The sequence below is a fragment of the Bubalus kerabau genome, chromosome 2, assembly GCF_029407905.1.
Source record: "Bubalus kerabau isolate K-KA32 ecotype Philippines breed swamp buffalo chromosome 2, PCC_UOA_SB_1v2, whole genome shotgun sequence".
Taxonomy (NCBI): Eukaryota; Metazoa; Chordata; class Mammalia; order Artiodactyla; family Bovidae; genus Bubalus; species Bubalus kerabau.
In genome coordinates this window covers 144,556,396-144,572,249 of record NC_073625.1, presented here as the reverse complement: position 1 = coordinate 144,572,249, position 15,854 = coordinate 144,556,396, and the positions used below count along the sequence as shown (strand labels likewise).

Below are 15,854 nucleotides of genomic sequence, written 5' to 3'. Positions count from 1 at the left end.
ATATATGAACACATAGGAAAATTACCCCCATGAAAATTAAAATAGCATTGCTCACACTACTGAAAAGCAGAAAACATAAATTTTCAACAGAAGTGAAATGGTTAAAGAAATCATAGGACGTCAAACCCATGGAAAATGGAGAAACTGCTAAGTGATTATTTTGAAGAATTTGTAGCAATATGCAGTGAATTTTTTGGTGGGGGTAAAGAAAGAAAACTCAAAATCATATCTACCCTCTGATTCTAATCATGAAAAAAATGATATTTTGATGTGAACAAAGACTTAAAATGATCAACGAAAATTTAAAGGGTCCCCATCCTCCTGTGAATCAGTTAACAGAATTTGGGTTATTAAAAACAAAAATAAGCACAGAACACCTTTTGGCATGTACTACGTAAAATAAAGAAGAAAAAAAAAAAAAACTAGGTTGCTCTATCCTAACTAAAATGGTTGCTGCAGATGTGGGGTGATCCTAAAGACCCTGTACTATTGCACCTGAGCCCTGACTTTGCACCACATGGAGAAATTCCAGAGCAATGAGTGGAAGAGAGTCCAATTCCTCATGGGCCCAGGGCTATCTTTCATGTCATCTCAAATGTCTATACACACATGCTCTACATTCCATGTATCTGTTAGGGCATCAGAGTCCCAGACGGCATATCTTTAAATCACTGGATCCCAAAGGGAAACGAAAATTGCATGAGAAGGGAAAATACAACACTGTGGGAAAAATAACCATTTTTGTAAGTCTTTATTTTTTAGTTGCTCCTCCCATAGTAATGCACTGAAAGGCATAACAGTTTATATTGTACAAAGCATTGGAAGAAAGTACCTCAACTCGCCGATTATTTCAAAATGAGATTACAAACAAAAAGAAAACAAATCTGGTTCCTCAATAAAGGGCAAAATAACTGAATACAGTCTGTTATTTACGTCTCTCTTTTAACATAAGGTCTGGAACACTTCATTTTACAAATAGGATTAACATGAACATAACATCGCACAAGCTTGCAGACAACCAGCATAAAATATGGGGTACAGTTTTTAATCAGAAGAATCATGCTTTCATGAAAGAAATTATAATCGTTTATACAATTGAATCAATTTCAGTATTACAAAAACTAAGTTGCATCTATTCGTATTTAGCTCATTAAGAAGGAAAACAAAACAACAAAAAAAGGAATGTTAAGAAAAGCCAAACACCATTTGGCACTCCCATACACAGGTCGAGTCACCTTGGTCCTTGCAATTCAAAACGGGGTGTGCCTCGGACGTCAGAAAGTAGTGGCTGAATGGAACAGTGCTATTTTAATCAACAAACAATAGTTTGCCAACAAATAAATACATGATACACGCAACACACACAAAAAAATTAAACATTAAAAAACAGTGACATGATTGTCTAAAATTAAGATGTTATTACAAGGATTTGGCAAACCTTCTATTAGTGTAGTGGTACAGCGGTACTGGTGATGAACAGGTTACTTCACTGACTTAACCTCTCTGAGCATTTGAACATCCATAGTTTACAATATACACATACCCTTGTTCCCTAGTTTTAAACAATGTACTTAAAGAAGGCAAAAGTTAATGGGCAACTCCCTGTTATCAGTTTCTATAATAATCAAGTGTGCATTTCATTCAACTACTTCTGTCTTCAAAGGGTTAAATTACATAAAAACTTTAACAAAGCAAGAAAATTAAATCTGTAATTAAAAGCAACTGTTCCCAATCATGTGTCAGGTACAAAAAAAGAATTCAGTTTCTATGGAGTGTTCATGCCGCCATCTCAACTGCTCCTCTCACCCACCCGCTCCCAAGGGCAAGGTGAATGGGAAGACGCCTTCTGCCCAGCAAGGTTTTCCTTTTTACTGAATCACTTTAAGTCGCATTGATCCTCCAGAAGTCAGCAGCTGCCTTGGCTGTGCAAAACAAAATATCGAGAATAAATAGTTTCCTTTTCTTTCTTTCTTTCTCTTTCTTTCTTTCCTTTTTTAATCATTCCGTTTAAGGTCCCCAGACTTTACATGAGTGACCCTTCAGGTTTCTAAGGCATTCTGCTCAGCAGTCTTTTAAATAGTCCTACGTGAAAGAGCCATGCTACTGTTGGACTTGGTCCCACTCTGGTCAACCTTGAGAATGTCATACGTGGCTTATGGACTGGATGGCACTGGATTCTGCTGCAGCCCTGGCCATACTATGCCACACATTGGAAGAACTGTGGGATGAAGAATGCAGGGACTCCTTGTCGGACAATGACAACATCATAGCGTATGCCTGGGGTAGAAAGGAGAGAATTGGTAAATGGCATTTGAAAAACATCACTTTTCATTTGAAGGCTATCTTGGGTAAATGTTAGGAAGAGACGGGACCCTGAGAAGGAGCATCCCTCATGGGTGTGTTGGGAAAAGTGAGGGACATTTCTTGTGTGTTACAATGGCATGGAGTTACTGCTGGCCTTCAGTGCCTCAGGGCCACAAAAGTGACACAATCTGCAGAACAAAAAATTAATGATCCTACCTAGAATGACAATTATGCCTCCATTAAGAAACAGGAGTCATCCCCCTCCCCAGCCATAAATATAATAACCATCCTTTCACTGTTGATGTACATGTTTGACTCACCCAAAATATTACTGAATGCTTACAACTGAAACAGAAAATACATATAAGAGACAACTCTGCCTTGACAGCACTGTGGAAGCATCTAGAGGAAGCATGCTACAGACTACTTCTCTGGATGACTGAGAGCCCTGAAGGTGAAAAGACTTGCCCAAAGTCACTTAACTAGACACTGAAAGAAAGAAAGTGAAGTCGCTCGGTCGTGTTCGACTCTTTGCGACCCCATGGATTGTAGCCTACCAGGCTCCTCTGTCCATGGGATTTTCCAGGCAATAGTACTGGAGTGGATTGCCGTTTCCTTCTCCAGGGGATCTTCCCAACCCAGGGATGGAACCCGGGTCTCCCACATTATAGACAGACGCTTAACCATCTGAGCCACCAGGAAAGTCATCAATAAAAGCTTTTCTGCCCAAATCCAGTGTCCTCTCTCTACTTCCCCTCCAAGCTTGAAATATTCAATGCTGACACTCAAAGACCTTGCAAATCGAGGTAGGTTCTACCAAAAACTCAAACAAATCACAAGACCCAACAAAGTTCTCACCCCTGGGCTCCAGGGTTTGCCAAGCAGAGGATGTACAGGGGTGCTCTGTGAGCAAGTACTCTCTTACCTATTATCATGTCAAATTCTAAATAACTGTTCAGAGAATCTCCCCATTTGCTGCCAAGTCAAATATTCAAATGAAATGTTTGGTCTTGACTTGGGAGTGAACTTTTCACTGTTGATTTGCTATTGTTGGTCTCATCCATTGCTAACTTGCTTGTCAAAATGCTGCTGAAGTGGAATCATTAAAGTCCTGCCAAAGACATTCCACTGTCGGTAAACAAAGACAAAATGCCTCTGTTGTGAAGCAGAATTTCATCTCTGGGAGTCATGCTGAGACATGTGGCTGGTCTGTGGTTTCTTCCGTAATCATGGCATACAGTTAGAAAATCTGCCCTCTCGGGCTGATTTTGATTTGCTGGGTCACTGCTCTAAATGTACACATTTGACTTTTCTGCATGCAATTTGCCTTTTGGACCCCCACAAAAACTCAGCAGATGTTTAAAAAATATTTCTTAAGCATCTACTCTATGCCAGGCACTGTGCTAGGTCCTAGGATGTTAAGGATAAATAATACAGAGTCCTTCTCCTTTTCAGGTTTAAAGTATGGGTGAAGTGAGCACTTAACTTTATTTCATTATGTACTCACATTTACAGATCAAGAGAAAAGATTAGTCTGACGTGGTTTTAACAAAACTCATTCTGGTATTTAGAAAAGGAAAAGGGAGCAGAGAGAAAATTTTGAAATCCTAAGTTTTAATCCTGGCTTCTATCCTGCCTCTATTCAACTAGCTGTGTGACCTTGGGCAAGTTGCTTCATCTTTCAAGGTTACTTCCTTCCTATAAAATGTGGATAATAATAACAACTTACTTCCAACGGTTGTGGAGGAACCACAAGCACTAACTTACATAAAGTGTTTAGCTTAGCGTGCCTGATGTGAATAATACCTGTTATCCTGAAACTACCTGTGGCGAAGGGCATGGCAACCCATTCCAGTATTCTTGCCTAGATAATTCCATGGACAGGAGCCTGGCGGGCTACAGGCCATAACGTCACACAGAGTCGGACATGGCTGAAGAGACATAGTACACATGCACGCATCCTGAAACTGCAGGTATCACAGGCGGCACTAGTGGTAAAGAACCCACCTGCCATTGCAAGAGACATAAGAGACACAGGTTTGATCCCTGGGTCGGGAAGATCCCCTGGAGAAGGGAATGGCAATTCTCCAGTATTCTTGCCTGGAGAATCCCGTGGACAGAAGAGCCTGGTGGGCTATAGTCCATAGGGTCGCAAAGAGCTGGACACGACTGAAGCAACTCACTGTGCATGCATACATGCCTCCTGAAACTACCTTTTTGTATAGGTTTTTCAGAGAAAATTCCATGCAGAGGGCAGCCACTGTTGTATTAGTCAACTATTTTCCATTCAATCACTATAAAAATCACAGAGTAAATGTATGAGTTTTGAGTAAAGCATCTGAATCTATTCAGATTCTAGAAAGTGGTAAATATGGAATATCTGTCTTTTGGTAATCAAAGGAAATAAACATTTTCATGCACAAGGATCAGTGCTCAGCACAAAACTGACAGCGACAATGGAATGAAAGAATAAAGTCTCATGAAACAAAGTCACTTTGCAAAAAGGCCTGAGACCATTTTCAAACTGATATAAATATATATACATATATATATGACATTATGCTGCTGCTGCTGCTGCTAAGTCGCTTCAGTCGTGTCCGACTATGTGCGACCCCATAGACGGCAGCCCACCAGGCTCCCCCATCCCTGGGATTCTCCAGGCAAGAACACTGGAGTGGGTTGCCATTTCTTTCTCCAATGCGTCAAAGTGAAAAGTGAAAGTGAAGTCACTCAGTCGTCCGACCCTCAGCGACCCCATGGACTGCAGCCCACCAGGCTCCTCCATCCATGGGATTTTCCAGGCAAGAGTACTGGAGTGGGGTGCCATTGCCTTCTCCGATATGACATTATAAAGTAACAATAAAAATACAAGTTAAAAATTGCAAAATTCTAGTATTTCTCGTGAGGGTAATTGTTAGCCCAATTGGGCAGGGACTTTATATATCAAAATGCCGGTACTGAAATATATCACTTCCAATACCTCTAGGTTCCCAGGACCCTTTGCTTTCTATCACTTGTGACAGTTTCAGGAATTTTCAGTATTGTGCCTTGTAATGTCTTATAATTTGGAGTGGAATCATGAAAATAATTTTTTTCAAAAAAAAGAAAAGTTGGCTCCCCAGTTTCTCTGATCAATAAGGAAGGAAAAATGGGAAACTAAGAGTTAAAAAAACAAAAAACATTAGCCACTTCTTACGGCTGTCTCCAAGTGAAAATGAGATGTCTAAACTGGCTGGGTTACTTTTAACGTTAGAAATTGCAAAGTTCATTTTTATCACCATTGAATGACAGAGCAGGAAGGGATCTTAGATGTCTTCTCCACTCACCCCACTTTACAGTAAGAAAATGGTACCCAGAGTTGTGAAGTGATGTTCTCAAACCCACAGAAGTGCAGCTAGTCAGAGATGAGGCTGGCTGCTTTCACTTTAGTTCAGAAAAAACATTTGTTTTGTCTGTTACCATTGACATCTTAAGACGTTTTATTGAATTTACTAATATTTTAAAATTGGTACTATCCCAGTGGGATAACGTTTTTCCCATTTTAGTTGAGATATGACCACATTTGCTATTAAGATGGCCCAAAACATCTCAGCCAAATAGAAAATTTCCAAATGTAGTAATGAATACAGTCACACGGTTTGGTATGTAGGGGCACCTCCAAAATGAACTCAGGATCAAACAATTACACCTAAGTGACCAACAAATATGGTTATGACAGAAAGTTTTTTTCTTCTTCTTTTCAGGACCTGAACAAACAAACTGGTTGAGTGCAGATGTCAAGCAGAAAGGACTGATTCCCTTTTTTGTGAAAGAAGAACTGAGGCTCTTTTCAATGATATTTATAGATCCTCAGATGGATTTATTTTGGTTACCATAGTGCTGATAGATTGCTGTAAACCCCATCGAACTTGGGTACCATTCATTCATTCATTTAAAACTGATAGGGTTAATTTCCAGGTTTGCCATTAAGTTACTATAGACTTTTGGCAATTCATTTCAACTCTGACCCTCCTAAATTTAGTTTATTTCTAAATTCTATCATTAGTTGATTTGTATATTAACTATGTATGGTGGTTTAGTCACTAAGTCATGTCCAACTCTTGCAAACCCATGGACTATAGCCTGCCAGGCTCCTCTGTCCATGGGATTCTCCAGGCAAGAATACTGGAGTGGGTTGCCATTTCCTTCTCCAGGGTATTCACCCAACCCAGGGATCAAACCTGGGTCTCCTGCATTGCAGGCAGATTCTTTACCAACTGAGCTACAAGGGAAGCTACTAACTATGTACAGTAAGAAAAAAGAACAGGGGATAGAATTCACTTTCCAAAAATATCAAAATATAATTAGGTTGACAAAAATTATAGACATAAAGCAATTAGAAAATAATTCTGAAGTAATATACAAATGAAGTGAAATTGTTAGTCGCTAGATTGTGTCCAACTCTTTGCAACCCCATGTACTGTCCATGGAATTCTCCAGGCAAGAATACTGGAGTGGGTTGCCATTTCCTACTCCAAATAGGTGCAATCAAATGTTTATGGACCATCTATACAAAAGTAAGGTGATTGCAAAGGAAAGGTTGGATTATTGGAGGTCAGGGTTTGTCACAGAAATTTCTGTGCAGAATCCAGTCATATTAATTGCTGTAGTGGCTAACTATTTTGGATTCAGTCATAGGCAGAGATAGGAACCTTTTGAGTAAAGCATCTGAACCTGCTCAGATTCTAGAACACTGCAAAGAGTATCTGCCTTTGGCATCAAAGGCACAATGTCACCAGGATGCTATACTGCAGGAAAGTATGTACCTGTGACTTGGACTTTCTGTGTAACGGTTGTTTAAGTTCCTCTGGCACATGGGAAGCACTGAAAGAAGACACCTCAGCTTCTGTATATTGATTATCTTCCATTTTCCTCATTTTGAGGCTATCTGTGAAGTGCCTTATATGATCTAGAGCAGAAAGTCCAGTTTTATATTCTTCCTCTTTATACCTAAAATGAACCAATGGGAAAGCACAGAGGGTTGTTTTTTTTTTTTTCTTTTTCAGTTTGATATCCAACCAAATCACTTTTCATTTGATTTCATACACTTGTCAAACGTCATATTATATTTGCAGTAGAAAGTAGCCTCCATCGATTCTTGAATTCTTCAAAAAACTTACAAATGTTGTATCTTATACATATATTTCTTTTAAGATTTTTCATGACTAAAGCAAGAATATATTTGAGATAAAGAATTAAAGTCAATGACATGTGGAGTCAGCAATGCAGTGGAGACAGAATTCATACAATTTCCATTTAAAATAAAGCCAGTTACGATGATATTCAGTTGGCACCAATTATCCATATGAAAATATAATATTCCAGTCAATTTAATTATTGGGCTAATGTTTTCCTTTTAAACATTTGTCATCTATATAGATTCCATATACAGCAAATAAAGTGATATTCCTCTCAATATTTGAATAACACATGATAAATTGAATAAATTAGATAATGCCAAAAGCTCTATTTTTCTTTGAGGTTTATAGGTAGAGTCTAAATAAGTTATTGTGTACTTGTTTAACCTTTCATTTACCCTTCCTTACTCAGATTAATCAGAGTTCCACATCTATCGATGTATTTATATGCTGAGGATTATGTTCATGGCCACTTTGTTTCCGTCTTTTTAAAATTAATCCACTGCGTATGCCTTGCTAATTCAAACAGTTTTTACGATTCATTGCTCACAAATTGCTTATCCCCTGGAATAGCGTGCTGGTGAAAGAGCAGAGCAGCAGGAATCGTAACCCTCTGTGGGTCCACCCTTGCTTCTCACCTCATTGGGGATGCTTTACAGCTCATTTCCAGGGTGCTGGTGTCTTCATAGTCATCCTCGGGGTTTCCTTCATGTAAATTACTCGTCCCTGGTTCCTTTCCCATTTTCCCAGTAATATCATTGTCTTCATCCTCCTCATCTAACAACACCTCATCTTCTACTTCTTCATCATCCAGTAAGTCTGAATTTTGATTGGTCACCAAAGCCTTTTCATCTTTAAAGTGACTGCCATTCATTCTTTCAAAAGCATAAAAAAGAAGCAGGTTCAATTACTGGTGTCATTTCAAAACATGCAGTTAGCTCTATTATTAACATTATGTCTGTCTAGCAATAATTTAGGTTTTCCACATTTCTAGAGTAAATTTTTATCATTTATGCTCTATGGCAACCATGGGAACATGTAACCTCACAAATGGAAAAATGAAAAAAAATAATTGTGTGATTATTCAGATTATAAATGGAACCTCTGGCAGAACTGGGAAAACAATCTTAGTCTCCTATTTCTTATCAGGCCTTTGCTTGATAAATGATATTGTTATATATGATATAAAAAGCACACACAGGTTTTTCTCTATAGAAAGTTACCTAATTACCATAGAAGTAGGCACCATTTAAGAGAACAGATTTCTGGAAAACTCATACCCATAAGCAACACTGCCAAAGCTTCAACATGCATGCTTTAAGAGAATCTAAGAGTTCAAAGAAAGTGTTAGAGTGGCTGCCAAGGGCCAACCAGTATTTGCTCTTTCTAGGTGACACTGGTGGTATGCGGCACTTAAACGCTCTCCTGAGACTTGGAAGTTTGAGAACTCATTTATCTGTACTTTGTTCAAATTATCCGTGATAGTCTGAATGTAAAAATATTCCTTGTTTCCCAGGATAACACTGGGGTGGGAAATGATATAAAAATGTCATTGTACAAATATCTTTTGAAGTTTATATGTGTAATATAATGATGCAAAAGAAGCCTATTATATTTAAAACATCATTTGTAATATTTTAGTGGTGGCAAGGATTGCAATATGTAATTCGAAAGTTTAATTATAAAAAATGTTTAATAACATAGAAGTCCCCATTTAATACATTGCAGAATGTTTATGAAATGAGGATAAGCTTTTCAGGCTTTAAAGAAAACATTAAAATATGTATAAGCTGAATTTCTTTCATTGCAAGATTAAGATGAAACTGTTAGAAAATAATTATAAATGTTTTGAATCCCTCCTAACTTCCTCCTTTCAAAGATATATGATCAGAGAGGTTAAGGCACTTGCCCAAGTACAGAAAGCTTGTTAGAAATTAAACAATCGTAGGTGTCTAGGTGGGTTTCCCATGTGGCGCTAGAGGTAAAGAACCCGCCTGCCAATGCAGGAGACTCAAGAGATGCAGGTTCGATCCCTGGACCAGGAAGATCCCCTGGAAAAGGAAATGGCAACCCACTCCAGTATTCTTGCCTGGAGAATGCCATGCTGAGACACAGGAGCCTAACACAGGCTACATACCATCCATGGGGTTACAAAGAGTCAGACATGACTGAGGCGACTTAGCATACACACTGGCATCCGGTAGTCCTACATGTTTACTAACTCAGAAAACTTGCTGAGGCTGCTAAATTATTGTTACAGTCATGTACAATTTTCACAATGTAACTATTTTTCAGGTTATGGAAAATCAGAAACCAGCAATAGACCCCCATCAATTTCCCACATTTAAAAAAAAATGAGTATAATTTTATATTTAGATTTCCCAGGACAGAAAAAAAAATACATAAATTAAACAATCCTGGGTGTGACAGAGGCACATAGTAAAAATTCATTTGACCAGAAAAAGTCATATCATCATTAAGTTTTTTTTTATACAATCCATCACTTAACCTCTTTTATCAAAGAATGATGAAAACATGTTTTGCACAGACATAAATTATTAGTTTCCAGTTACACTGCCAACTTGCTGACCTGAATGGATCGAAATTGTTATTTTAAAATAAATGAAAGAAAAAGTAAAAGAACAAAAGAGTGCATGGATGAAAACCAAACGTAACAAAGCCAACGTGATTAAGAAAACCTATTTGTTAATTTTGCCTTTATAGAAGATAAATTATTCATCAAAAGTAGTCTGATAGGAGTTGAGGGGAGAAAAGTTAGATGACTCAGTCTTCTTACTTCTATGCTGTTTAGACATGTTGAAGCCAGATGTTGCAGCTTTATGGTTCACAAATTTCCAACTAAGGGTTTGAAATCTGAATAGGTGTCTCAGAACACAAATGGTGCTTTTTGTTCGATATTTATTTGTATCATGTAACTATCATTATTAAAATATAAGATCATGACTGTCTTTCTTACTTGTCCTTAGTACTTTGTACTTCTGAGTATCTGCCTCACCTCTGCCTTTCTATCTCTCCCTCTCTTTCTCTCTCTCTCTCTCTCACACACACACACATACACACGGGCAAGCAGAGGGAGAGATACGCCCAACAGCACAAAGTTTCGTTTTGTCAGGCTTCTCAGAAGCTGGAAGAGTCATGCCATAGCAGATATTCTTTCCTCTTTCCCTTAGAGACACTTTTATACAAGCTAAACAACAGAAGTGATCATATATTTTTATATAATCTTGGAAAATAAGGCTTATTTAATACTGCCTTAATGGAAAACTACCTGAAACAATTAACTCTGACTTTTAATAGCATCAAAAACAGAGGACAATAACAACACTTGCGTGATAAAAAGTAATGGAACTTTCATTAACTAATTTCATGCTACATTAAAATTTACGGTGCAGCATCCTAATTTAATAGGCCATTGGATAGTTATCTTTAGAATAACACAGTTCTCAATGCCAGATATTTATAACTTATAGGTAAGAAAAATTAAACCCAGTAGTTTGGGTAAAATAATGTTTCATTTATATCACATAAAACATAAAATGCTAGATTGTTGTGTTGTTGTTAGTTGCTCAGTCGTGTCCGACTCTTTCGACCCATGGACTGTAGCCTGCCAAGCTCCTCTGTCACGGGATTTCCTAGGCAAAAATACGGGAGTGGGTAACCATTTTCTTCTCCAGGGGATCTTCCCGACCCAGGGATGGAATCTGTATCTCCTGCGTTGCAGGCAGATTCTTTACTGCTGAGCCACCAGAGAAGCCCTATTTGTATATCAGTTAAGCCATATATGCTTGATGTTGAGAATGACAAGAGGAATCCAGCACACCAGGTCACTAATAACAAGTGTAATTATACCCACGGAAACAAACATGCTGGAATTAAATAAAGATGCACTTGAAAGCATATAAAGAAGTGATAGAATCTTATTAAGTCACAAATGATATCTTTAAAAAAGATATTTGGATGACAATAAGTATTTTATGTATAAATATCTACAGATACATACAGTCATATAATGTTAACATATATAGATACATATAGTCATATAATATATACAGTCATACATTATATGTATGGGGCTTCCCTGGTGGCTCAGAGAGTAAAGAATCTGCCTGCAGTGCAGGAGATCCAGGTTTAACCCCTGGGTTGGGAAGATCCCCTAGAGAAGGGAATGACAACCCACTCCAGTATTCTTGCCTGAAGAATCCCATCCATGGACAAAGGAGCTTGGCAGGGTACAGTCCATGGGCATGGTTGCAAAGAGGTGGACACGACTGAACAACTCACACTGTCGCTGTATGTATACATTATACATAATATGACACATAATAGTAACCAGCATTAGTCAATGATTCACCTGAACCCCTGTGTGGCTTTCCCTTCTAATTGCCAAGTTTTGCAAAAGATTCTAATTAGCTATAACGAGAGGCGGAATAGAATGGTGCTAAAATCCTGGGCTATAGAACCAGACAGCCTAGGTTAAATCTCGTTTATTACTTATGTGACATTTAGCAAGTCATTTAACCTTCAATGTCGCCATTCCTTCAGTGATAAAATTACATAATTACAGTCCCTATCTCATAGGGTTATTAGGGTAATTAAGTTCATTGATACACATAAAGTGCTTAGAAGAACACTTGGTATTTAATCTGTACTAAACAAACACCAACCATTGGTGGCAGGAGTAAAGCAGTGTCACAAAAATGAGCACTGAAATGTATTTCAAAACGTTCACTTCTGAAATCACTGACTTTAAAAAGGGGAAGACCAGCTTTACCTCTCTTCAGCGTTCCTGGGGGACTGGCTGCCGTGGTTGCTATTCCCGATGAAATTTCGAATTTCTGTGAAGTAAGCGTCTTCCTTGTCATCGAGGATTGCACCTGTGCTTTCCAGTTCAGAATGAGGCGATGATGTTGCTGTACCTGAGGGGACAGAAAGCCTTTTGTGAAAAAGACTATCATTTAGAGGGCGACTTATTTGAAATCTCACACCTTCTTCATTCGATCAGCGTTGTTTCCTAAGTGGAAGTGAAGTCGCGCAGTCGTGTCCGACTCTTAGCGACCCCATGGACTGCAGCCTACCAGGCTCCTCCGTCCATGGGATTTTCCAGGCAGGAGTACTGGAGTCGGAGTGGGGTGCCATCATTTAGAGGGCGACTTATTTGAAATCTCACACCTTCTTCATTCGATCAATGTTGTTTCCTAAAGTATTCAAGTATTTTCAAGTATTAATAATGAAAACTTTAGGAGGTCAAGGTCTTCCCAATTTTACCACAGTATCTGTGCCAATGAATTAATGGGGACTACTGTGAACCACTGAAATCATGAGGTACAATCTCCCAAAGATGCTCTTTCTCCCACCAGCTTCCTCCTACTCCCACTGTGATATAGGAACGTTTTTATTCATAGAATGAGAGTGCAGAGTAAGGCAAATTGTAGAAAGGTCTTAAGAACATTGTGCCAGAAAAAACTGTATACCCAGTCCTGGTGGCAGTTAATATGTATTTATTGCCCCTGTGCTAATGTATGTTATCAAATAAAGCCTGAACACATGCTGGAAATATGGTATTCTGTTTTGTTGAGCTAAGCTGTGGGCAGACCCAGAACACACCAGTCTTGAGACAGTATTAAGAAGACAATATTGGGTCTGTGGATTATAGAAGGTTCTTCAGTTTCCTTACCTATAAAATTAGAATCAAAATAGCTGTATCAAAAGATTGCCTAAAATTTCCATACATTTACAAATTATAAACTCTTTATAATATGTGGTCAAACTTTATACTAATATTTGCTTTGTTTGTTTATCTTGCCCACAAAATATCTGTGGCTTGATAGTTCATCACAATAGTCTAGATGCCAAACACAAGTGGTTAGAATACCCTTCAGCTTCATGAAGTTATAATCTGGGCCAACAAATAAGTATTCAATTTTGACACATTATACTTTTTAAATTATTTATTTGTTTTCTGAAATAATTTTGACTAGAAAAATTATAGTGATATACTGTAAGGGTGTATGCAGAAAGTGTCACTTTTGAGTACTAGATTAGACTCTTGTTTCTAAAATTCAATATTTTTAAACCATGACCATTAGAGTTTTGGCTTTAAGGGAAACAAACAGTACATAGTTCATTCAAAAATCATAAGCAATGTCCCTTTACACTAGAGGAAGGATAAATAATAAAATAATTTCCTTAAGGAAAGACTGCTGCTGCTGCTGCTAAGTCACTTCAGTCGTGTCCGACTCTGTGTGACCCCATAGACGGCAGCCCACCAGGCTCCCCCTTCCCTGGGATTCTCCAGGCAAGGAAAGACTACTTTGTATCAATCCAACTTTTCTCTGTTCTTAAAATCTCTTTTCAGGGATTCCATACATGCCCCCTCCCCTCACTGCCAAGTCATTCCTTTAATTCTCTAGAAACAATTATAGCTACATAGATTGGCATCACACACATATGCCAGCTGGTCAATGTTATCTAAGTATTAGAAGCCAAGGGCTTCCCAGGTGGCACAGTGGTAAAGAATCTGCCTGCCAATGCAGGAGATGCAACAGATGCAAGTTCAATCTCTGAATCAGGAAGATCCCCTGGAGTAGGAAATGGCAACCCGCTCCAGTATTCTTGCCTGGAAAATTTCATGGACAGAGGAGATTTGTGGGCTACAGTCCACGGGGTTGCAAATAGCTGGACACAACTGAGCCACTGAGTACACACACACACACATTAGGAGTCAAAGGCAAGAAAACCACCATGTCTTCTACTAACTGCATTAGTAGGCCTGGGTTAAAGGAAGGCTAGTTTTGTTTTTTTTTTTTTTTTTTTGCCATTTTAAACTTAATTTTGTATCAGAATTTGTGACCAAAAATCACACACCACTAGCATTTGCTACAGGCTACTCTGATAAGGTTGACAGTCTTTTATCTCTCATATCTAAAACAAGTCCCCTAGAGAAGTTTTCTGAACTGCAGACTGTTTGCAAAAGCAGCTGTGGTTTCTAGGTTAATGCTGAGAGCATGGGGCTCCAATCTGGTCATCCCGGCCAGGCCAGTGTTCTGTGTGGCCATGTTCTATGCCAACAGGGTCAAAGATTGTTCCCTGTGATTTAGAAAATCATGATTCATCAGTCTCCTTTGAGTTCCAACTATGGTTCTCTGTGCTCGAGATTGCCCATTGAGATGCATCCAGAAAATAAAACGGTCCAAATGAAGCTCTGAGTTGTGTATTACTCAACAGTTCACTTCATTCAAAAATCTCAAGGGAAAAGTGCTACAAATTTTCACAATAGTATCTGATTCTTGTGTCAAAGGGGAATAAGAGATGAGCGATCACAACTGTCTTTTAAAATAAGAATAAGCCAAGCATCTCCTCCTCAGAAGACAGTCAATGACCTACCAGACATGTTCCCATTCTCGTGCTTCTTGAGGTGTCTGTCTAAGTTGGTTTGTTGACCAAAACACCTATCACATAAGTGACACTTAAAGGGCTTCTCTTTATTGTGGATGTTGCGAACATGCCGCTGCAGGTTAGAAGATATGCTGAAGGACCTGTCACAGTACTTGCATCTGAAAAGCAAACACAGAGCAAATATTTGCAAGCAAATCAAAAGACATTTCTCAAGACAAGCAAACCAGATCTCCAAAATTATCACCCATAAAACAACACTGCAGCAAAGATTACTCTCCACATTGCCAAGATTTCAATTCTGGTAAATGACTTTGATTGCATTAAAAATTTTTATAACTTTGTGAAAAATCATAATAAAATACTGATAATTTGATTGCTCACAAGTTTACCCAGGTAATCAGTTTTAGTATTTCAAGCAAAACTGACAAAATTAAAGACATTAAGAAATGGTAGCAGTTTTATTTTCCACTTGGGACAATTAATCCTTCTGTAAACAAACAGGAAACAGATTCAAGTATTCTTCAAATAAAGTAAGAAAATCATTTTTTTACATTCAAAATTTCAGAGCCTGATTAAATAATTTCTTCGTAAACTCACTTTCTCAACTGCTAATTCTAAAGGAAATTCTGCTATCTTCTGCAAAATAACAATAAAGTTTTCTAACTTTAAAACCGGGGCAATGTGAACAGTTTAGTCTGATAGCAAAGATACTAATTTTCATAATCTGTAGTGATTAGGAGCCCCCAAAGCCTTTACTGTGTTAACCTTTAAATGTTTACAAAAGAAAAGGGTGCTAAATTCTCCTTTTTGAATGAAAGCACAAGGTCTTTGTTTACCCATCCCCCCACAATATTCTGAATTTCTCCCAGTTTTCTATTTCTATTTTCCTAAACCAGGTAAGTTTTTTTTTTTCAAGAAAGCACATAATATTGACTGACTAATTGTTTCTGCCTTCCA

At 38.2% G+C, this 15,854-nt stretch overlaps 1 protein-coding gene across 9 annotated transcripts in view; it reads right to left on the bottom strand.

Moving 5' to 3' along the window:
• Positions 1–749: 749 nt before the first annotated feature.
• MECOM (MDS1 and EVI1 complex locus) overlaps positions 750–15,854 on the bottom strand; it is a 637,339-nt gene continuing 622,234 nt past the window's right edge. For 7 of the 9 annotated variants that reach the window (XM_055569119.1, XM_055569120.1, XM_055569121.1 and 4 more), the window contains 5 exons: positions 14,886–15,055; positions 12,274–12,418; positions 8,120–8,356; positions 7,110–7,293; positions 750–2,277 (listed from right to left, as the gene is read on the bottom strand). In XM_055569119.1, coding sequence (XP_055425094.1) covers positions 2,143–2,277; positions 7,110–7,293; positions 8,120–8,356; positions 12,274–12,418; positions 14,886–15,055 — 871 coding nt within the window. In that variant the 3' untranslated portion in view covers positions 750–2,142. The remainder of the gene's footprint in view (positions 2,278–7,109; positions 7,294–8,119; positions 8,357–12,273; positions 12,419–14,885; positions 15,056–15,854) is intronic. The other 2 variants (XM_055569123.1, XM_055569124.1) reach the window with 2 other exon arrangements.